This window comes from Barbus barbus (genome assembly GCF_936440315.1).
Source record: "Barbus barbus genome assembly, chromosome: 28".
In the NCBI taxonomy this organism is placed as follows: Eukaryota; Metazoa; Chordata; class Actinopteri; order Cypriniformes; family Cyprinidae; genus Barbus; species Barbus barbus.
In genome coordinates, this window is record NC_136756.1 from 27,447,241 (window position 1) to 27,470,001 (window position 22,761).

Genomic DNA, 22,761 nt, shown 5'->3' on the forward strand with positions numbered 1-22,761 from the left:
TATTGACGTATTTAGCAAACAATTACAACTTTACAAGCAATGTGTTACTAAAATGTTTTATTGGGTAAACTGATTTAGAGAAACGTGTTGAACGTTTGCTGTTTGAGGCATCTAAAGCATCTGATTGAATTGCATTGAATGAGATCGTGCCCTCTAAAACCCATTACTTAATAAGGCTCTTAAACACAGTAATACTATGTGGTGTCTGCTGGAGGCCCGGGCACTGATCCAATGGGTTGTAGTCGTCAGTTAAAGATCCTACAGGACACTATAAAACCTTCTCAACGGCCAGATTACACTAGTGCACTACAGGTGACACATACTGAGCTTTGGTGAAGAAATAAAGACCTTTGGTGCAAAACACCTTCAGATTCCTCAAGAACACAAAAAACTGTTCAAAAACATAAATGGTGGTGCTGGTGCATTTATTTAAAGAGAATTAAACTGCTTTGTCAAACTCAAGTCAAACGAACACCTTTTGAAACCTTCAGGGAAATTCACGTCTGTGTCATCAAATCAAGTCATTGTAAGAAATTTGATTGAAAGTTATCCTGTATATGTTGTGTCTGTCAGAGTTTAAGGAGGACGTGCAGCTTAGCTCTTCTTTGACATTTGGCTGCTTCTCTGGAAAGATTCTTATTTAGTTCATTAGGGATTCAATCGTGATCAACAGCCGTTCACTCATTCCTCACGTCTCTCTCTGGTGAAGAAAAAATACATATTTTTGACCTTCCTTCAGCTTATAGAGAGACTGACTGAGATGTTTAAGCCTTTTCATCGAGTAAAAAAAGACTGAAGCGTAAGACCTTCTAATCAGCAGACGTGATGGCACAGTGACAGAAGTGGGACAGCGTAACCTTCACTGCCGAGGAGGGTTAAGAGTTCACCGCTCTCCTGAGACGCAGTCTGTGCACGTCCTGCGCTCTCCTCTGCCGCTCTGACATGGTGCTGCTGAGATCGCGTTTGATGGCTGGGAGAAGCACAGTTTCTCCTTTACCGGCGTGACTCGGGATCCTGGGGGAAATGACCAAAAACTGTTTCAGAATTATGGATCGTCTGTGGTATTCTGTGATGATGATGATAATAGAAAAGCAAGCCTACTGTTTCTTTGGCAGTGGTTTGAGAGGTAGTTGTGGAAAATGCTCGAAAACTTCACCCCTAAAAAAGAATCATATGTTTAAATGTGAAAATAAAGTGACAATGATTTTAGAGATGGTCTCTGAATACTCAAACAGAATTTATTTTATGATATAATTAAATAATTGTGAAATAAGGTTTCCAGACCACATTTCACCCAAAAATCAAAAGAAAGAAAAAAAGTAAACTGTTTTGTATGAAGAAAATAAAGTCTGTTTTGTGAGCATTAAGATTTTTTTTTGCATTCTGCTCCAGTGATGTTGTTATAATAATAGTAATTATTATTATTATAGTATGTAATGCATGGATACCATTCATTTGTGCTTTACAATTTAAATGATGAATACAAATTTATATATAATAATAAATATATATAATATTTTGACTGAGATTTCATGCAAAATATTATTTATTTTGTAAATGCTAAAACTTATAATAATATAATTGTCAAATATATATAAATTACATTTCACCCAAAAGAAAAACAATAAACTAAATGATGTATTTTTTCATATTACATTATTTTAGCAACAATCCTGTTTATAAAATTATTAAAATCATGGTCTACATTTTGTATACTTACAATTACCATAAATACTTTAAATAAAGTACTATAAAAAATATATTACATTAATAATACTTTTTAAACAACAGTTATTATTAAAATCATAGTCCCCATTATATAGACTCCCAATTCCAATAAATACTTAAATTGCTTTTAATTACAAAATATATTATACAATAATATTAAAAATGTCACAAATACACATATATAAATTAAATTAATTTTATATTTATTTAAAATAAAAATTATGAGATTTATTTTTTTTAAATAGATTTAATGAGATGCAAAATATATATATTTATTTTATTTTTTTTGGCGTGACCAGGATAATTCTTGACTGTTTCCGTGAGATTGAGGCAGAATAATGGAGCACCTGCTGTTGTCACAGAGCGAGGCTCTTGCGAGAGAGAAAACTTCAGCGGCCGATCTGTTTTTGGAGGTGATTTCTCTAAGAACCGTCTTGATCCGCAGCAGCTGAGTGATGGAACATGATGAGTGTCAAGTATGAATGTATGAATCACAACAGACACGATGAAGCGCTGCTGACCTCCTGATACCGTGCGGTGTTGGCGTGATACAGCTGCCGGATGATGAGCTCGCACTCCTTCAGCGTCGGGGTGCGGGGCTGCTGGGACGGACTGCAGGTGATCCTGAGAGGCAGCAGAGACGTGACTGCGCCTCCTCCTCCTGCCTCGGACGCCTCCTCTGAGCTGGAGTGGGTCACAGCAGGAGGACGTGTGATTTACTTGGTTAAGTGCTGTCAGTTAATCAGAGATACTAACTCAAGGGTTATAGAGATTTGGCACCTGATGAATCCACACTGGGAATTCTTCTCGGCTGAACCGACACTGCTGGATTTTGAGGAGTTACTGCTGGACCATATGGACTCTGTGTGCATCACACCAGGGTTATTAGAGTCAACTATAACTTCAGTTAAAACCATAAAGAAAATGTGTTACTTGAAATAAAATATTTAAAAAACTGCAATAAAAATAAATAAAAATGATAAATATAAATAAATACTAATACAAATGACAGAAACACACAACAAAATTGCTATACATAACTTAAAATTAAAACAAAATATGAAACTAATTTACAGTATTACTAAAAACCTATTAAAGTATATCAATAATACTGAAATGAACAAAAATTGTGTACATATTTAAAAACTAATAAAAATGGCAAAAAAACAACAAAATTACAAAAACTTTGAAATCAAAATATCCAAATCAAAACATTCTAAAAGTAGGGAAAGTATCTCAATAATACTAAAATAGATAAAAATGATATCTTGCATATTAAGAGCTACTAAAAATGACAAAAACACAACAAAATTCAAACAAAATTTAAAAATAAAAACTCAAAATATTAGTAACAACTAAAAAAGTATCTCAATAGTTCTAAAATAACACTGGATATCAGTCTGCAGTGAACAACAAAACAAGAAACAATAAGAAGAAAAGCTCTTTCCTCTGCACAGGTTAATCGTCTATAAGGGTCTCTCTAAAGTGTATCATTGCATGAGTATATTAATTACGAAAAATTAGGCTTGATAAAACATAACTTACCTTTTGGAGAATTTTCATGTTCCATAATCAGCTGATAATGTAATTCTGTAAAAGAAGTACATTTTTAAGTGTAAAAAATAGTATGCAAGCATGCATCAAAACAGAAAACCATATTTTAGTGCTTTATTTGTGTCCACAAGACAATATTTGATCAGTTAAACTAGTTTATGGAAGTAATGCAAACAAATGTACCTTAAAATACTTTTGAATGTCAGCCAATTTGCATCTTCCTTCATTTCTACGTGTGATATATTTTAACAGTTTAGATAACCGAGTTAAAATACATCACACGTAGATTTGGCATTTAATATTGGAATTAAAATATCATGTCAATATTATATTTAAAATATTTTGTTCCTCAATTCAACACATTTCCCCCTTTAAAAACAATGGTTTGCTCTTTCTTACATCACGTTCAAGGAAGTGACATCATCAGCAACCTTCTGACCACATGCCTCAAACAGAAGTCAGTTTTTTAGTCTTCATCAGTATTATGTTTGGCCTTAGTATTTCAACTGTTTTGGGGTAAGAACATTTTAACTACTAGAATACTGGGGTAACGTATCCCTCTGTTGCATTCCTCCAGAGGTAGGGCAGTTTTCACCCTATCCTAGTGTTTTAAAGACCCTAAGTTGTCAAATGTGTGTGGGGGGGGGGGTCCTTCTGAAATGAAATGATGAGAAAAAATGTCTTGAAAAATGTTCAAACTGCACCATTTCCCAAGAAGGACTGCAATGCAGCACACCTTTATTAACACGCTTCAGATCTTCCATTTCTGCATGCAGTTTCTCCAGCGTGTCTTTATGCTGTTGTTGGAGGAACAGGATATCTTTCTCCAGAGATGCGGTGTGTGTGCTGGGGGCATCTGTCCTGGGCTGAGCAGCTGCTTTTGGGCTCTTGATGTCCACAGGTGGAGATCTGACCATACAGTCACTGGACAGAAGTCTGGGGTATCTCACCCGGTCCAGATCTCGAACCCTAGTCCAGCTGGGCAGGTTTCGCAGGGGTGGCAGATTACTGCTGGACATGGTGCTACTGGGATGAATATTAGATTATTAATACATGGAATTTAGGCTCATGTTTTTTGTTTATATATGCAATATAGACCTTGCATGAGACCAAGCTAAATCTATAAGCATCTCCGCGGCACATATTAAAGCTGAAAACTACATGTGTTCATTATAATGCAAAAATATGCTATATAAGTCCGCTTTTTTTAAAAATGTAGCTGTTTAATATGGGTCTGGCTTCATTTGCATACAACATACCTCATTTCCATAATCGATTATCCAGCAGCTGTCGTCATCCAGCTCTTTCCGGCTTACATGAAGCCCATTTATATGAACAATTGGGCAAATTGAGAACATTTAAACGAGTATTTCTTCAAATTAAGGTCATTTATCCAGAGGTGAGACGCGCACGGTGAGTGACTCAAACGTTGCCATGACTACCGCGTGCATCGATTTCGACGTGCACGCGCATTGAGGAATAACTCATCGACTCTTTTTTTTTTGCTTCTTCTTTATTTTCTGTCAGTAAACGTATTTCAAATGAAACACAAAGGAAATGTAAAATAAACTAGAACACAAAACCACCAGATTACTAGAAAAACAATCAGAACTGTATGCAAAAGTGAACAGCATGTGTGAAATCTGAACAATTACAGTCCATTTATGCAACACAAGTGCAGTATCAAATGTCATGCAGTGATTTTATCAAAAATAATCAGATCAGAGCAAAAGCTAGACAAGTGAACCGTGGATACAATCATGATCGAATGTGTTAAGACTTGTTCATAGCTCACACTATTACTATCAAAACACAGCAAACACAATTTCACTAAAAAAAACAAATCCAATTAATATACAACATACTCACAATGTGATGTTGGCAAACCTGAAAGCCTCCAAATTGCAGGTACATAAAATATCTGCTTTCTTTGAGAGTCTGTTTCATCCGGATAATAAATAATAAATAATTTATCCATCCATCTTGGGTATTTGTGGCTATATGTGCATTAAAGTAACATTACAATAACTGATTAAATTTTTATTTATTTTTTAATGCAATGGGATGTATCCGGAAGTGTGCAGATATGGCAGCATCTGTAGACTATTGATTAATTAAAATAAATAAAAGGATACTTTGATTGCATGATAAAAAAAAAAAGGAAAGTGACCAATTGAAAAACAGTAACAAAATCTGAAAGTGCAGCTCAACATTTCAAATGGAAAACATGATAAACCTTTGATGAAACAGAAAAAAAGAAAATTCCCCACAGTTTAGTACGCCAAAGAGGCTGCCGGTAAATGTATCTTCAACAAGCATGATGCTGAGATGCTTTGCACCCTTTAAGTCTTTAATCAAGAATAAAGCGTGCCAAAGAATAAAGCGTGTGGGTTTTTATTGCCAGATACATGCAAACTGCTGCAAGATGAATTCAAATGGAATTCTACAAGCAATGCCATAATTATTCTCTTTGATTTCTTCCATGCATGCAAGCTCTGTCTGCCAAAGTAAAACGCTCATTTAAAACCCTCTGGCCCTCTTCGTTTAGGAGTCACACTTGCCTCCTTCGCGGTCAAAAGTGACCGAAGCCTTGAAATTTAATTATTTTTTTTATTTTTTTCAGGAAAATCATAATATAATTATGATTAAAATCATCAATATATTTTTGTTCAATAATATTTTTCTATTATTATTTATGATTTTGAGGGAATTTTATGATACTATGCAATATTTATACAATTTTAATGAGCTATTTTCTCCATTAGAATTCATATGTATTTTTTTTTATTTTAAAATTTATTTTTACTATTTTTTAATAAATGCAATATTTCACATTAAAATCAATTTTTTTGAAGTGAGAATTGGGCCATCTGAAGGCATTAAAAAATAAAAACTTGTGTAATGTTGCGTAACCTTCTTGTATTAGCACCCTATATAGATATATACAGAGGCTTTTGGATTCCTGTTGTTTATTAGACATAATTTCTTAATTTTTTTAGGTTTTGCATTTAGATGTATATCTAGACATTCTAAAAGATTAGATGAGGTGAGGCACGAGCCGCGCAGGGACCCAGCTCTGCAGTGACCAACCCTAAAATTGTCTTACCAGCTAATTTCTCTGTGTGTGTGCGCATGTGTGGGTGTCTATTTTGCACTCCTGATATTCTAGACAGTCACCCCTTGATTGCTGCACACTTTTTTTCTGACCAGTGGCTGATTTGTAGTTTGTACCACCAAAAGATTCATTGACTTTTCACATTTTTTCGTATTTCCCATTCATTTCCTATGTCGGTAATTTTTGACCGCGAAGAAGTCAAGTGTGACTATTTTTTTTTACCCTTTAACATATCCAAATCATGTCCATGATTTTTTTGTGTGTTCAAGATTTTTTACATTTCAAAATAAAAAAAATTTGGCTCAAAAATGACCGAAGAGGGCCAGAGGGTGTGTGCATGGATATGGGCATTCTGCACTATCTGGAATACTAAATAAAAAATATTCATTCTTGATGGAGCACCTAAAATCCGAACTTCGTTGCTTTATCTGAAGACCAAAGGTGTGGCATTGGGCAGAGAACATGTGGGGCGATGGCGGTTGGCGATCAGGGTGTGTAGGCCGGCGGAGGCTGGAATTGGTTGGCAATGTCGTAGTCAACTGGGTATGTTTCACTGCTCTCCTCCATCTCTGAGAGGAGCTCCAGGGCCTGTTCCTCCTCCTCGGTGGGGTAATGACGAAGCAGGTTGGCCGCCGTGGCTAAAATGGAGGCTCCGCCTGCCCCAGCCACCAGGTAGAAGCTGATGGCAAAAGTGACGTAGATGAGCGAGCCGTGGTACTTCTTGTGCTGCTGCTGCAGGGACAGAATCAGTTCCGAAGCCCAGTAGCAAAACCCGATCACTGTAGCACACTGGAGCACTGCAATACAGAGTCGTGAAGACATTAATGGGACAGTTCACCTCAGAAAACTAATGTTGTGCTGAAAATCCTTTACCTAATTTAGTGTTCCCATCAAAAATTGCTTGTATAGCCTCTCTCTCATTACACTATGTTATCATCAAATCTTGAATTCGATCTTTTTGTCAGCTCGTTTTCTTTCAGTTAGCAAACGTTAGGTATTTCTTCTTGGAACTGACTGATCGTAGGCCTCATTGATCTGAGCTTATGCACCTCAGTTTTTGAGTGAAAAAAGCTTTTTTTGTTTGTTCACTTAAAAACAGGTGCTTAAGCGCAGATCAATGAGGCTTACGATCAGTAAGTTCCAAAATAAAATACAAATCTTATTAATAATTGAAACTAGTTGGAAAAAAGACTGAATCCAAGCTTTGGTAATAATATAGCATAATGAGAGATTTATAAGCAATGTTTTGTAGGCTGGTCAATTTTGATCAGGAACACTGCAAATTTCATTATTCCTTTATGACCTTTTAGAATTTTTTAGCTTTTGATGACCAGGACTTTCAATAGAGGAAAAGAAACCTCTCATGTTTTATTAATTATAGTCTAATAGTTTTTTGGAACGACATGAGGGTGAGTAAATGATGACAGCATTTTCATTTTTGGATGAACTACATTTAATGCTACAAAAAATAACTACAGTATCTCACAGAAGTGAGTACACCCCTCACATTTTTGTAAATATTTCATTATATCTTTTCATGTGACAACACTGAAGAAAGGACACTTTGCTACAATGTAAACTATTGAGTGTACAGCTTGTATAACAGTGTAAATTTGCTGTCCCCTCAAAATAACTCAACACACATCTAAACCACTGGTCACAAAAATGAGTACACCCCTAAGTGAAAATGTCCAAATTGGGCCCAAAGTGTCAATATTTTGTGTAGCCACCGTAATTTTCCAGCACTGCCTTAACCCTCTTGGGCATGGAGTTCACCAGAGCTTCACAGGTTGCCACTGACGACATCATGGTAGATGTTAGAGACCTTGTGCTCCTCCACCTTCCCTTTGATGATGCCCCACAGATGCTCAATAGGGTTTAGGTCTGGAGATATGCTTGGCCAGTCCATCACCTTTACCCTCAGCTTCTTTAGCAAGGCAGTGGTCGTCTTGGAGGTGTGTATGGGGTCGTTATCATGTTGGAATACTGCCCTGCGGCCCAGTCTCTGCTTCAGTATGTCACAGTACATGTTGGCATTCATGGTTCCCTCAATGAACTGTGGCTCCCCAGTGCCGGCAGCACTCATGCAGCCCCAGACACTCCCACCACCATGCTTGACTGTAGGCAAGACACACTTGTCTCTACTCCTCACCTGGTTGTCGCCAGACACCATCTGAACCAAATAAGTTTATCTTGGTCTCATCAGACCACAGGACATGGTTCCAGTAATCCATGTCCTTAGTCTGCTTGTCTTCAGCAAACTTATCTTTAGAAGAGGCTTCCTTCTGGGACGACAGCCATGCAGACCAATTCGATGCAGTGTATGGTGTATGGTCTGAGCACTGACAGGCTGACCCCCCACCCCTTCAACCTCTGCAGCAATGCTGGCAGCACTCATACAATTCCCAAACACAACCTCTGGGTATGACGCTGAGCACGTGCACTCAACTTCTTTGGTCGACCATGGCGAGGCCTGTTCTGAGTGGAACCTGTCCTGTTAAACCACTGTATAGTCTTGGCCACCATACTGCAGCTCAGTTTCAGGGTCTTGGCAATCTTCTTATAGCCTACACTATCTTTATGTAGAGCAACAATTCTTTTTTTCAGATCCTCAGAGAGAGTTCTTTGCCATGAGCTGCCAAATTGAACTTCCAGTGACCAGTATGAGAGAGTGAGAGCGATAACACCAAATTTAACACACCTGCTCCCCATTCACACCTGAGACCTTGTAACACTAATGAGTCACATGACACCGGGGAGAGAAAATGGCTTATTGGGCCCAATTTGGACATTTTCACTTAGGGGTCTACTCACTTTTGTGGCCAGTGGTTTAGACATTAATGGCTGTGTGTTGAGTTATTTTGAGGGGACAGCAAATTTACACTGTTATACAAGCTATACACTTGCTACTTTACATTGTAGCAAAGTGTCCTTTCTTCAGTGTTGTCACATGAAAAGATATAATGAAATATTTACAAAAATGTGAGGGGTGTACTCTGTATATTTATATTAGGAAGTAAATCCTTTATGAATGCGTACCTGTGAGGATGTGAGCAAAAGCATATCTGCGTGTGATCTTGAGGGCTGGGTGTTTGGGTCCAAAGACATCCAACAGAAATGCCGTGAGGCTGCACAGAATGCCCAAGAAACAGAAAGCAGCAATGACCCGCAAGAGCAGGATGGACTGAGAGTTGATACAGTAATCTGTGAGAGAGAATTAACAAAACAGTTTATCATTAAAAGTGCAAGAACTCAATTTCAACTTCAAATTGTAATATATGTACACTACCATTCAAAAAGTTTGCGGTTTTCACAAAAATATGAAGCAGCACAGCTGTTTTCGACATTGATATTAATAATACGTTTCTTGAGCAGCAACATAGTATGTTTCTTGAGCAAATCGGTACATTTGAATGATATCTGAAGGATCACAGTAATGATGTGAAAGCTCAGCTTTGAATCACAGGAATAAATTACATTTTATAATACATTCAAAAAGAGGACGGGTGTTTTAAATTTACCAGTATTACTAATATTGTTGTATTTTTTTTGATCAAATAAATGCAGCTTTGGTGAGCAGAAGAGACTTCTTTCAAAAACCTTACAGACCCCAAACTATCTCAGTTTGGGATACTGACCCTCAATGAGTTTGTCATCTATATATCCCAGGACGTCTGCGACACCGAGCTCCTGTTTGGGGCAGGTTCCTCCATGGACGCGGAGCCAGGCTGGCTCTGCCAGGGCCGTACAGAGTGCCGTGATGGAAAGCGCCCCGGGCAGCGCGGATGCTAAACTCCGCTCTGGTTGTTTGGGTAGAGCCGTTCCACCTCTCCTCCTCCGGTTTGTCGGCGCAGCAGCTCCCGGGGGTGCGTACATGCTCTTAAAAGCTCTGAAAACCCTTGATTAAAACACTAAATCTCAAATATACTGGAGCGAAAGTGGACAGATCTGGGGATTTACTTCCGCCGGGCACTACACATGAAAAAAAATAAATAAATAAAATCAAAATCATGTTACAGTAATCTGGAGCAAAACATGAGACTAAGTGTGTTTTAATTCATGCTAATTACTACAAACTGACTGGAACAGAAAATTATTGATAATGTAAATTATAGATCATTAATTAAAGCAGTAAAACCCTTATGTAATTAATAAAAGAAAGAAAATAATATTAAAAATGAATAATAATTTACATGTATGCATTTAGCAGATGTTTTATCCAAAATTGACTTATTTTTAGCAACTACTTATTTTGTTGTTAATAAATGAATTATAGTCAACTTGTTAGGCAGACAGTAATGATAATACAGCTGATTAACATACATGTTTCCAACTTTTAATCATTATTATGTTAACTGATTATAAATTATTGATTACTGGTCAGAATAAACACCCACTTAATAACAGAATAATACATAATGTTTTTTATCTTCCTGTTATATAACAAAACAAGTATAGATTTTATTTAAACAGTATATTTACCTGTTTGCTGTAACTGAAGCTCAGTTTTTAATCAGATTTGATCATTTATGACATGAACTGGCCTTCCACCTTCACAAAACACACAAAACCCTTTAAAACCTTCTCAAATCGCAACCAAATATAAAACAACTTAATGAAACAAAGATGTAATGTGTTCAGTTTCAGCTGATCGCCGCTATATCGAAGACATTTTCGCGTGTTTTATTGTTGATTTCCAGTAAAAACATAAACAATAGTCCGTCTGCTTCCTGCATCAGACGGAGAACCTCTCCTGCCTCAGACTTCCGTTTCCGGTGTGTAGCCGTTTGAACCAATCAGAGGCGTCCTTCAGCAGACGTCAGTCCTCGTGAGGAAGTGATCGAAATTATTCTGAATGTGATGCAATGTCAGATTTTCCAAAATATGTTTTATTGTTTTATGAATATACTGTTGACTTCAAAATTTAGTATTTTGTGAATTTACTCATTATATATGGAACATTCTTTATCCACAAGTGTAAATGGGCAGTGAAAAAACAATTTTACTCATTTTAAAATAGAAAAAGTACACATTAAAAGAAACAAGCGGAAAAAAAAAAAAAAAAAAACTGTAGATGATTTTAAAGCCCTAAATTAATTCTTTGAATAACCTTTTTACTTGTTTATGGACATGTGATTTTCTTATTGCTTTCCCTACTTTTATTATTATTATTGTTTTGGTTATATTATTGCCCTTGTATGTTTATTGTTCTAAGAATTGCAATAAAATAAAAAAGTAAGATTTTCCCCCCTCATAATGCATATACAGTGGGGCAAATAAGTATTTGATACACTGCCGATTTTTCCAAGTTTTCCCACTTACAAATAACAGAGAGATCTGTCATTTTCATCGTAGGTACACCTCAACTGTGAGAGACAGAATATACATTTTAAAAATCCAGAAAATCACATTGTATGATTTTTGAATAATGAATTTCTATTTTATTGCATGAAATAAGTATTTGATACACTCCAGAACCTTGAAATGCTTCTTACGGAGCCACTCCTTAGTTGCCCTTGCTGTGTGTTTGGGGTCCTTGTCATGCTAGAAGACCCAGCCACGACCCATCTTCAACGCTCTTACTGAAGGAAGGAGGTCCTTCCTTCAAAATCTCACGATACATGGCCCCATCCTCCCTCCCCTCAATACGGTGCAGTTGTCCTGAAAAGCACCCCCAAAGCATGATGTTTCCAGCCCCATGCTTCACGGTTGGGATGGTGTTCTTGGGATTGTACTCATCCTTCTTCCTCCAAACACGGCGAGTGGAGTTTACACCAAAAAGTTCTATTTTGGTCTCATCTGACCACATAACCTTCTCCCATGCCTCCTCTGGATCATCCAGATGGTCTTTGGCAAACTTCAGACGGGCCTGGACATGTGCTGGCTTGAGCAGGGGGACCTTGCGCGCGCTGCAGGATTTTAATCCATGACGGTGTAGTGTGTTACTACAGTAATGGTAACCGTTGAGACTGTGGTCCCAGCTCTCTTCAGGTCATTGACCAGGTCCTCCCGTGTAATTCTAGGCTGATCCCTCACCTTTTTCAGGATCATTGATACTCCACGAGGCGAGATCTTGCATGGAGCCCCAGTCCGAGGGAGATTGACAGTCATCTTGAGTTTCTTCCATTTTCTAATAATTGCACCAACAGTTGTTGCCTTCTCACCAAGCTGTTTGCCTATTGTCCTGTAGCCCAGCCCAGCCTTGTGCAGGTCTACAATTTTGTCCCTAGTGTCCTTAGACAGCTCTTTGGTCTTGCCCATAGTGGAGAGGTTGGAGTCTGATTGATTGAGTGTGTGAACAGGTGTCTTTTATACAGGTAACGAGTTCAAACAGGTGCAATTAATACAGTTAATGAGTGGAGGAGGGCTTCTTAAAGACAAACTAACAGGTCTGTGAGAGCCAGAATTCTTGCTGGTTGGTAGGTGATCAAATAATTATTTCATGCAATAAAATGGAAATTAATTATTTAAAAATCATACAATGTAATTTTCTGGATTTTTTTCTTTTAGATTCTGTCTCTCACAGTTGAGGTGTACCTACGATGAAAATGACAGATCTCTCCGTTATTTGTAAGTGGGAAAACTTGAAAAACCGGCAGTGTATCAAATACTTATTTGCCCCAGTGTATGTTCATGAAGAGATCATTCCACTCTTATTTGAACTCTTCCACTCTTATAAATGTAATAAACTAAAACTGAAACTGAAGATGTACGCTTTGAGTTCAAATAAAACAAAATGTATTGAAATTAAACAAAACAAAATTAAAATAATTAATAACATTAATAAAATATAATTACAAAGCAAAATTAAATTAAGATTTTAACATCAACCATTAAAATAATTACATAAAATCTAATTTACCGCAAATTTTTCCATGCATTTTTTTAATATATTTTATTAAACACTTGCTTAGGAAGTACAAATGTGGAAAAAAAAAATGCACCAAGGGGGAAAAAAAGCCAGGGGTTCAAGGATGGCCAAACAATACATAGCAATTACATTTTAAGAGAGAGAAAGTAAATAAATAAATGAAAAAATAAATAAATAAATAAGCAGATCACATAACAAAAAAATAACATAACCTTTCCAACAAAACAAATTAATTATTAAATAAAAATTATACAAAAATTATACCATACATTCAGAGTTTTAAAGTTGCCTTTTTGTTACTGGAGGTAGATTTTAATATCTTCTTGAAAGTAAGAAAAGTGGGGGGTAACTTTCATAAACTTGCATTTGCTGATAAAATATTTTTTAAGCAAAATAATGAAGTTGCATAGAAAGTATCATGAACACTTTCGCTACAGTCCTGCAGGCGGCGCTACTGTCCTGCATCAACAGGAAAACCCTGAAGCAGGAAGTGGGAAGCTGCTGATAAACAGAAGTCTTGAAGCAGTGTGGCATTTGAGAAAGGATAGTATTGCTGATCGGGGAAGACTTGCAAGTCATATAATCGCAAATAGCATAGAGTATGGAGCTGCTGCAGAGGGTGAACGCGCACCCGGACGCGCGCTGCTGGTACGTCGCGTGGAACCCGGCTGGAACGCTGCTCGCGTCGTGCGGCGGAGACCGCGCCATAAGAATATGGGGGAAAGAAGGTAAAAAATACAACATGTTTTAAAACACAGATCACCCGTCTAAACCATGCACTTATATATAAAAGCTCAAGTATGTCAAGTTGAAGTCAGCGAGTCATTCATTAGTAACATAAAGAGATGCACGCGCACAGTATGTGATGCACAAAAAGCAAATATGCAACACACTGCTTATACTATTTATTTATTTAACTGATTATTATTTTCTATATACGTATTTTACATATATATTTGGTATTTATTTATACATGTACTCAGAGGTGGTCAAATTTGAGAATAATTAATATATTTTTAATGTTTTTGAATGAGATCACACCAAAAATTACGGCAAAATATTCTGAAATATTATTACAGTCTAAAATAGCTGTTTGCAATATAAATATAGTTTAAAAATTATTTATTCACATGACAGAAAAGCTTAATTTTAGCACCTGACATCTGAAGACGAGTAATGGCTGCTGAGGAATAAATTACATTTTAAAATATATTCATATAGAAAACAGTTACTTTAAATTATAATAATAATTTACAATATTACTGTATCTTTTTGACTGAATAAATACAGCCTTGGTGTTTCAGAAACATTAATAAATCATAATTATTCCAAACTTTTGAGTGCCAGTATATATTCATCTTATTTTATTTTTATTGTTTGTGTCTTATGTCTCTGATCTTTATTCTCAGGGGACAGTTGGGAATGTAAGTGTGTCCTGGCCGATGGGCACCAGCGTACGGTCAGAAAGGTGGCCTGGTCTCCCTGCGGGAAATATCTGGCATCCGCCAGCTTTGATGCCACAACATGCATCTGGAAGAAAACCAATGATGATTTTGAGGTTTGTTTTTGCATAAGCATAATTTCAGACCCTTAAAAATTGAAGGAAGTGACATTGTTAGCGTCTTGTCAGACTGACATGTCCGTCATGTGTGTTTACAGTCCCTGACAGTGCTAGAAGGTCATGAGAACGAGGTCAAGTGTGTGGCCTGGGCTCCGTCTGGAAACTTACTGGCCACCTGCAGCAGAGACAAAAGTGTTTGGATCTGGGAAGGTACAGTACATGATAAAGGAATAGTCTCTCTATAGCAAAAATACACTTTTCTTTAGAATGACATGCATTAATGAATCGTTCAAAATAATGTGCAATAAATACAATTTTTATTTCTTTTTCACTTTAAGGTTTGACTTTGAGTTTAAGGTAGCAATTTTAAGTTATATGTGTCATCATAATTCCCCATAATTCATCAAAATGTTCTGTATTGGAAAGGTTGTTTAAATATGAGACATTATCTGATTAAATATGCATACAGTATTTGCATACATTTCCAGAAATCTGATCATTAGCTAAAGCCAAATTCTTGTTTCATTTTGATGTATCTATTATATCTATACGGATCTATTATAGTCCGAGGTTTTACAAAAGGAAAACTGAATATCTAATTTAATCACTCCATAAATCAGAAAATACTGTCAGCAGCCTGGATTTCTTTTTTTAAATATTTTTCACCATGTTTTAGGAATAAAATGTTATGTAAATCAGGCAAATGATATAGAAACAAACTTTCAGAATATAAATTGGAATAAAACTGTCAAGTTCTGTCCGTGGAAGTGCTACTAAAGTGGAGATTTCTGGCTCAGTGCATGTGAATAAATCATTTAAATATTTCATGAAAACAGCCTTGTATTGTAATTGAAATCTACAGACACAAATAGTTCAAATGTAATAAAATAAACACTTAAATGTGTATTTTAGATGTTTTCTTTCCACTAGACTGAAAGTTATACAAGTAAAATAGCCCAAAAATCTCAAAATTGATCAGTGTGTGAAGAAACAGCAGTTTTCCTGTAGTGTTTTTTTCCTTAAAGTAATTATTAAGATTACTATTATTTGTGTTAAACTCTTTATTTTCCTTCTAGTGGATGAAGAGGATGAATATGAGTGTGTAAGTGTTGTGAATTCACACACGCAGGATGTGAAGCATGTCGTTTGGCACCCGACACAGGAGGTATGATACAGTATTAAATGCATGTTATCCGGCGCTCAAATTATTCATGTATTATTAATGTTTTCTTGTACTTTTCTTTTGCAGCTTCTCGCATCAGCCAGTTATGACAACAAAGTGTGTATTTATAAAGAGGAGGATGATGACTGGGAATGTAGAGCCACGTTGGAGGGTCACGAATCCACTGTTTGGAGTCTGGCCTTTGACCCTGACGGACAGAGATTGGCATCATGTAGCGATGATCGTACCGTGAAGATCTGGAAGGAGTCGACGCCTGGAGATGGTGAGAGCGTGAGGATTTGAAAACGTTACGGTTTAGCTCTGTATTGCTATTCTGAATAGTAAGTCTTTAGTTGGCTCGGCTGTGATGGTGATTTTGTCGCAGGTTCGTCAGATGAGTCCTGGAAGTGTGTTTGTACCTTGTCTGGATTCCATGGGAGAACGGTGTATGATGTTGCATGGTAAGATGTGCACTGTGTTAACTTTAAATCTTAACCCTATAAAACCTACTGATTGATATTTGATATGTGAATTTCTAAGGCCTCTGTTATCAACATGATCAAATCTACTGAAAACCTGTTGAACACTACTGTATCTCTACATCTACTGTACTCCTTGCCTTATTTCGTCTGATTGATGGTTTGTATATTTTTAGCAAAAGGCATTTTAGTATAATTGTATCATCCACCTTCAGCTTGTGCTTCACGTGTCTTTTTGCTATGAAATCTTTACTGATTTTTCTAAAGCAAATGTTAGAATATTTTTTATTGTTAGTAATATTTCAAGATGAACATTTACTTCAGCCTTGAAAATCATAACAAGCAATGTCCAACTTTGGAAATTATAGTTCTCTCCTTAAATATGAAGAGGTCAAGCAGATTAATGGGTTGATCTAAATTTCACAAAAAGCTGATGACGTAATTATAATATAAGTCAGACACTGAAGTGAGGTGCTGTTTTTGTCACTCTTCTGAGGAAGATTAAGTTCATCCAAGACTTTTTTTCTTTCTTTTTAAAGATGTTTTTCTTTGGATTGTTTGATTACTCAAAAGAGAATATAGGAAAATATAACTTAATTTATGTTTCCTCCTAGCTAAATTTCACACATACAAACACAAATCTGGCCCTAATGTCTCTTTTTTTTATTTATTATTATTCAAAGTTGATCTAGACAAGTACAGCAGCGAAAACTGCACCTCTGTGTTCATCCCATGTGTCCTCTTAATCACAAATTAACCATGGTTTTGCTACAATAACCATAGTTTAACAATGGTTTGTGTTGTAAATTATTGTTGTAGTTGTATTTATATCTTTATATTTATGTACCTGCAGAAACCCTGTCATTGGATCAAAGTTCAGAAGCGATGCATGTAATTTTTCTTAATTTTGACATGTTAAGGTGTCGTCTGACCGGTGCCCTGGCCACAGCATGTGGCGATGACGGAGTCCGTGTGTTCAGAGAAGACCCCACTGCTGACCCAGAGCAGCCTGTCTTCTTCATGTCAGCCCATGTGCCCAAAGCCCACGGTCAGGACATCAACTGCGTGTCCTGGAACCCGAAGGAGGCGGGACTGCTGGCCACCTGCAGTGACAACGGAGAGTTTGCCATCTGGAAGTACAACTCTGATTCCTGAGCTGGTGAATGACACTCGATCAGACAAAAGCACTGAATGAATTTCAACTGATCAAGTGACATCATGAGTCAATGGCAAACAATAGCTGTTTTTATTCTGCCTGTGAGTGAGGAAACTGTATTGGCAGCACTGCTGAAGTGGATTGAAAGACAATACACTCTTTAACTCGCATCACTCTCTGTTAATGTTTTTGATGGGTCAGTTGTAACTTATCAGTATTTCTTTGACAGTATGGATATATAGCTTAGCTTTATCTGTGGCTTAAAATACCTTTAGTGCTTTAATTAAATAAAGCTTCTTGATGCAGAAGATGAAACATCCTAATTTTTCCTTTTATCATGTCCCAGAATCATCCGTTTAGATTGATATTAAAAATATTCAAAGTCTGTTTAGTGAATTCATCTATAATAGTTTTGTTAAAGTGATGTTACACTTTTAATAGACCTTAGTCAGGGTAAGTATTTAATTTTTGACAGGAAAGAAAGCAAGACAGAAGTACAGTGCATTCAGTGGATTGAATTGTTGTTGATTTTCAGTAAACAAAAACTTGAGGACCGTCATGCAGTGTGTGCCATTGTAACGAGTTTAAGTCTGTCTTTCACAGCCTCATTTTCAACTGTTAAATGAAATATGGCATCTAACCTGACTAAGGTGTATACAAGTTAAAACATACCATGATGCAATCAAAATAGACGTTTATGGAGAATTTGAGAATGCTCAAAAGTACATATGCCATTTTTTGCCAACTGCTTTTCTGTATAAAAATCTATGTTTGAGCTGTAAAGTTGTTTTAATTGCCCATTTCGCAGTGTAACTTCTACTTTTCTGAACTTTGGTTAGAAGTTACTGATGAAATATTGAATATTTGACTGGCAAGGTTTTATTTTGACAAATTTATCACAACAAGCTGTTGTTTAACAATGTCTTGTGGTAATACTTTCAGTTAAATTGTGTTGAAACTATTTTCTGCTGTCACTGAAAGAATGTCAGTGATCATCATAAAAGAATGGTTCAACCGAAATTGATTGGAGAAATGTAGCATTACATCACTTGCTCATTAATGGATGCTCTGCAGTGAATGGGTGCCGTCAGAATGGGAGTCCAAACAGCTGATAAAAACATCACAATCATCCACAACACTCCAGTCCACCAGTTAATGTCTTGTGAAGTGAAAAGCTGTGTGTAGGAAAAAATCCATCCTTCCGGCTAAAATAGAAGTCTTACTAGCAAAAATGTTACTTTCTTCACAACGTGTGGAAGTGTTGCTGTGGATTATGGACTTGTATTTTATCCAGAAGCAGTGGTTTAATGTTAAACGTCTTCATGGATTTGTTTCTTACAAACACTCACAAGACATTAATTGATGGACTGAAGTGGTGTGGATTATTGTGATGTTTTTATCAGCTGTTTGGACTCATTCTGACGGCACCCATTCACTGCAGAGGATCATTTGGTGAGCAAATGATGTAATGCTACATTTCTTCAAATCCGTTTTGATGAAGAAACAAACTCATCTACATCTTGGATGATCTGAGGGCAAGTAAATGTTTAGCAAATTTTGTTTTTGGGTGAACTATTCTATTAAGCCATGTGAACTAATAATGTCATGTTTCATAAAACTATTACAATAATATATGGTTTGAAGTATGAAGCAGAAGGTATATCATAAAAACTCATCCTAAAGTAAATAAGTCTGATGAATTGCAGGGTGAACTTTATTTAAATAATTCAAAGTTTTATGCATATAAAGATCAAGTGTTTGGTTTGTGTTTCCTAATATATGAAAAAGGGGATTCAGAACGCCAAACCATTTGTAAAACATCATTTGTCATGTGCAAAGAAACATCAGTGAGGTCCTTATGGAAACATCAGCTGTGTGTCATCAAATAACTGTCCATGTTGAGTATACGGTGGTTCAAAAAGAGCACAAATAACCAAACAGCAGTTGATTTTCTGTGATCAGGTCATCTGTACATGTGTAATCAGGGTTTTCTGCCTTTTTTGCGCAGGTACTGTCCTTCCCCAGAGAACGCAATGAAGTTACTGGCTGTATCATCCTGGAGACAAGAAAATATGATTCATATAAGAAGACTTAATGTCTCTTTATTTAGTAAAATTGTGAATATACAAATGTGGATTTGTTTAAACCCTAAATATTATCTGCCCTGTAATTTCACTTACTGTTTCAATTTTGCGGGGCTGTTGTCTGGAGTTACGGATGAAGGTGATCCTCCCCATTTTGAAATCATAGTTAGGAATTCCTCTGTATAAAATATGTTAAAAATAGCAATTAAAATGAAAGTTCAACTTAGACTGTGAGAATGAGAGGTGGTCGGTCAGTACCGTTTCATGTCACTGGGATCGAGTGGTGCTGGACTGGGTTCGATGCCTTTTTTCTTCCCATCTAGACGATTTCCAGAACCGGTAAAGGCCTGTGGAGAAAAACAGGAAGGAAAGACACTGAGGTATTAATGGAAGTGTACAAGTCTTAATTTATCAAGGTAACATTTGATTTCAAATAACATGAAGGTGCACTGCAGTAATGATAATCGTTGCTTGACTTACTCTGAAGCCGATGTCCATCTCATAGTTACTGGGATCCGTCTCCTCTTCCTACAGCAGAATGGAGAACATGAGCATTAAGAACAACTTGTGTGTGAATTATAATACTGAGCTGTCGTGTGATGTAAGGGGCTTTTGTTTGTCGGAACATACTGTTGGTTCTTCAGGATGCTGCATGTGTCTCTCTGGTTCTTTGTAACCAAGAGGAGCATCAAAGTCCACCTCAAAGGCAAAAATTGTGTAATTAGAGATACATTGAGGTATTCAGGTAATATAATACAGATTTGATAAAACACATCAAATGTATAGCTCCATTTAAATGCTTGGGTCAGTAAGATTTATGTTTTTCAAAGCCTTCTGCTCACCAAGACTGCATTTATTTGATCAAAAAATACAATCAAATCTAATATTGTGAAATATTAGTACAATCTGAAATAACTGTTTTCTGTTTGAATATATTTTAAAATGTAATTTATTCCTGTGAAGCAAAGCTGTATTTTCAGCATCATTACTGCAGTCTTCAGCGTCACATGATCCTTCAGAAATCATTCTAATATACTGATTTGCTGCTCAAGAGACATCTCTGATTAGTATTTTATATGCATCCATGCTGAATAAAAAGTATTAATTTATTTCTTTCAAGTCCTCCTGCCCCACAACGTTTGATCAGTATCAGGTATATGACATTTATTGTGTGCTTGTATATTAAATAAGCATCCCTACATTCATATCACACTCAATGATGGACACAGCTTTGTCTGGTTTAGTCTCCATGACACGCAACTCGTAAATCTGGAAGACAGACATTTCTGGTTTAGTGCATCAGGGTTTTTACCACTTGAATCATTACTGATTAGCAGAAATAATCACCTTTTCATTATAATTGATAGCGATCACGTCTCCTGTGGTCAAACAGGCAAAATTCCTCAAAGCATTCTCTAATCTGAAAAAATATATTAATATAAAAAAAATTTATAAATCAGCACATTCAGATCTAGATATTAGCTATTATATTGTTCAAAATATTTTGTGTAAAAGGTGCATGTTATTTAGATATTTACACAGCTTTAGGATTTGTGATATCTAGGAAGTCTGGACTTTGTGGCTGGAATTTGGAGTATGTGGCAACCATGAGATTCACGCTCTCCACCTGGACCAAACCACCCTCCTCCAACAACAAATTCTGCATCATCTAAGGACAAAATGAAGCATGATCAACACCAGTAATGTGTCACAGAACAGAAGTGCTTGCAAGATCCAGTACGAGTCGATCTGCTGTATATGTTATACCCAGTGAGGGAGGTAACAGATGCCTTCATCTGCCACAAACTCCAGAACACCACAGTGTGTCATTCTGTCTGAATTCTTGTTGGTGAGTTTGAACAGCATGGGGTATGTGATGTTAAGTCTGCCTGGAAAACAAACCACATATGAAGTCACCAGACAAGATAGGAAATATAGTTTTCATATTTAATTAAATGCATGTAACTTACTCAGCTGGTCCAAAGCAGACGGGGGCATAATTACTGAAAACACAACATAATATCTGCATTAGTTCAGTGAAATGCAACTCAGAATCTACTAAATAAATTCTTGGTTTGAAGTTGCTTTGCTTTACAGTATTATAGACCATGACATACTCTTTCCTCCTTTCTCCACATCTGAGCGGTCGTTGGGTCCTGCCAGCATGGACACAGAGTAACACCGGTACTGAGTGGAGAAACGGTTCTGGAAAACCCGGCCCACATGGGGCTCAAACATGTTGAAGGAGAACTGATGGAGGAAGAGGACAGAAACAGGCAAAACACAAACTTTAACTTAACAACAGTGTGTGTGTGTGTGTGTGTATATATATATATATATATATATATATATATATATATATATATATATATACACACACATACACACATTTACTGATACCTTTATAAGAAGACTAAGAGTTTAAGATCAATGTTGTAATAACTGCTGCATTTCTAATGATATTCTCTTCTTATGCTGAAAACATGTATCAAAAAACTCCTGTTCATGAATAAATTTAAATATAATTTCAATTTTACACAAACATCCCATCTCATGATTTCTGCTAGCAGCTTTCTATTGCTTTTAGCTTAGCATTAGCTAAGCAACTTCTAATAGTAATAACAATAAAAAGTCGTCATGCTAAAAGGCGAATTTTAAGGAAGATTAAAGTCGATTACACACCATATTATCGCTTTATCTGCCTGACAGCAGTGATGAGGGAATACTGATGACAACTCAATAACAAACACAGCAGCTCTTCTTTCAGAGGGAAGTGCGTGTGTGATGGGCAGTAGGACGTGACGCAACAAAACAATAAACTGTAGCCAATCACATCTCTCTTTCAAGATTCGGTACACGCCTTATATATACAATTTGTTAAATCCATATGAAATATAGTAATTACAATATCTCTTCAATAAATTAATAAAATGTGTTTTTTAAAAAATCTAGATTTTTGTTTTTCTATTACCGTATTTTGTACCATATTTATTTTGCCAGGCTGTGTATCTGTATCTGATTGGACAGAAGAGCCGCGTGCCGTCGCACGCT

At 36.5% G+C, this 22,761-nt stretch overlaps 4 protein-coding genes across 6 annotated transcripts; 1 reads left to right on the forward strand and 3 right to left on the reverse strand.

Annotated features, from left to right (window-relative positions):
- Nucleotides 1-41: 41 nt before the first annotated feature.
- Nucleotides 42-4,740, reverse strand: LOC306847965 (coiled-coil domain-containing protein 74A). 2 transcript variants are annotated; one of them, XR_013782193.1, is made up of 9 exons: nt 4,542-4,729; nt 4,019-4,308; nt 3,274-3,318; nt 2,509-2,590; nt 2,250-2,412; nt 2,076-2,176; nt 1,102-1,158; nt 807-1,014; nt 42-700 (listed from the first exon to the last, which is right to left on the reverse strand). XR_013782193.1 is itself a non-coding variant. In XM_079382233.1 (8 exons), the coding sequence occupies exons 1-8, from the start codon at nt 4,550-4,552 to the stop codon at nt 876-878; spliced, it is 888 nt and encodes a 295-aa protein (XP_079238359.1). In that variant the 5' UTR covers nt 4,553-4,740; the 3' UTR covers nt 44-875. The 2 variants fall into 2 exon arrangements, 1 of the variants encoding a protein (XP_079238359.1); XM_079382233.1 differs by having other exon boundaries at nt 44-1,014; nt 4,542-4,740.
- Nucleotides 4,741-4,786: 46 nt separating this feature from the next.
- tmem127 (transmembrane protein 127) lies at nt 4,787-11,174 on the reverse strand. Of its 2 annotated transcripts, XR_013782243.1 has the most exons (5): nt 10,880-11,170; nt 10,036-10,369; nt 9,437-9,601; nt 6,756-7,194; nt 4,787-5,812 (listed from the first exon to the last, which is right to left on the reverse strand). XR_013782243.1 is itself a non-coding variant. In XM_079382981.1 (4 exons), exons 2-4 carry the CDS (start codon nt 10,271-10,273, stop codon nt 6,884-6,886), a joined length of 714 nt encoding a protein of 237 aa, XP_079239107.1. In that variant the 5' UTR covers nt 10,274-10,369; nt 10,880-11,174; the 3' UTR covers nt 4,803-6,883. The 2 variants fall into 2 exon arrangements, 1 of the variants encoding a protein (XP_079239107.1); XM_079382981.1 differs by having other exon boundaries at nt 4,803-7,194; nt 10,880-11,174.
- A 2,557-nt stretch (nt 11,175-13,731) lies between these two features.
- On the forward strand, nt 13,732-18,548 carry LOC306847831 (putative cytosolic iron-sulfur protein assembly protein ciao1). Its single transcript, XM_079382013.1, has 7 exons — nt 13,732-13,996; nt 14,678-14,826; nt 14,928-15,039; nt 15,906-15,994; nt 16,079-16,274; nt 16,377-16,452; nt 17,391-18,548. Exons 1-7 carry the CDS (start codon nt 13,870-13,872, stop codon nt 17,623-17,625), a joined length of 984 nt encoding a protein of 327 aa, XP_079238139.1. The 5' UTR covers nt 13,732-13,869; the 3' UTR covers nt 17,626-18,548.
- Nucleotides 18,549-19,320: 772 nt separating this feature from the next.
- ufd1l (ubiquitin recognition factor in ER associated degradation 1) lies at nt 19,321-22,518 on the reverse strand. The gene is made up of 12 exons (XM_079382489.1): nt 22,393-22,518; nt 21,828-21,960; nt 21,681-21,713; nt 21,478-21,599; nt 21,249-21,379; nt 21,058-21,130; nt 20,911-20,979; nt 20,341-20,409; nt 20,191-20,238; nt 19,969-20,057; nt 19,807-19,888; nt 19,321-19,682 (listed from the first exon to the last, which is right to left on the reverse strand). The coding sequence occupies exons 1-12, from the start codon at nt 22,393-22,395 to the stop codon at nt 19,608-19,610; spliced, it is 927 nt and encodes a 308-aa protein (XP_079238615.1). The 5' UTR covers nt 22,396-22,518; the 3' UTR covers nt 19,321-19,607.
- Nucleotides 22,519-22,761: the final 243 nt, after the last annotated feature.

Bases quoted from the DNA above. Each gene is read 5' to 3' on its own strand.
- LOC306847831 (XM_079382013.1), top strand. From the start codon at position 13,870: ATGGAGCTGCTGCAGAGGGTGAACGCGCACCCGGACGCGCGCTGCTGG. The intron at 15,040-15,905 runs GTACAGTACATG...TTTTCCTTCTAG, and splicing joins AAGTGTTTGGATCTGGGAAG to TGGATGAAGAGGATGAATAT. The intron at 15,995-16,078 runs GTATGATACAGT...TTTCTTTTGCAG, and splicing joins TTTGGCACCCGACACAGGAG to CTTCTCGCATCAGCCAGTTA.
- LOC306847965 (XM_079382233.1), bottom strand. The intron at 2,177-2,249 runs GTCAGCAGCGCT...TCCATCACTCAG, and splicing joins ACACCGCACGGTATCAGGAG to CTGCTGCGGATCAAGACGGT. The intron at 1,015-1,101 runs GTAGGCTTGCTT...CATTTCCCCCAG, and splicing joins AAACCACTGCCAAAGAAACA to GATCCCGAGTCACGCCGGTA.
- tmem127 (XM_079382981.1), bottom strand. From the start codon at position 10,273: ATGTACGCACCCCCGGGAGCTGCTGCGCCGACAAACCGGAGGAGGAGA. The intron at 9,602-10,035 runs GTCAGTATCCCA...TCTCTCTCACAG, and splicing joins AGATGACAAACTCATTGAGG to ATTACTGTATCAACTCTCAG. The intron at 7,195-9,436 runs GTACGCATTCAT...TCTGTATTGCAG, and splicing joins TTTTGCTCACATCCTCACAG to TGCTCCAGTGTGCTACAGTG.
- ufd1l (XM_079382489.1), bottom strand. The intron at 21,600-21,680 runs GTAAGTTACATG...TTTGTTTTCCAG, and splicing joins GTCTGCTTTGGACCAGCTGA to GCAGACTTAACATCACATAC. The intron at 21,131-21,248 runs GTAAATATCTAA...ATATTTTTTCAG, and splicing joins ATCACAAATCCTAAAGCTGT to ATTAGAGAATGCTTTGAGGA.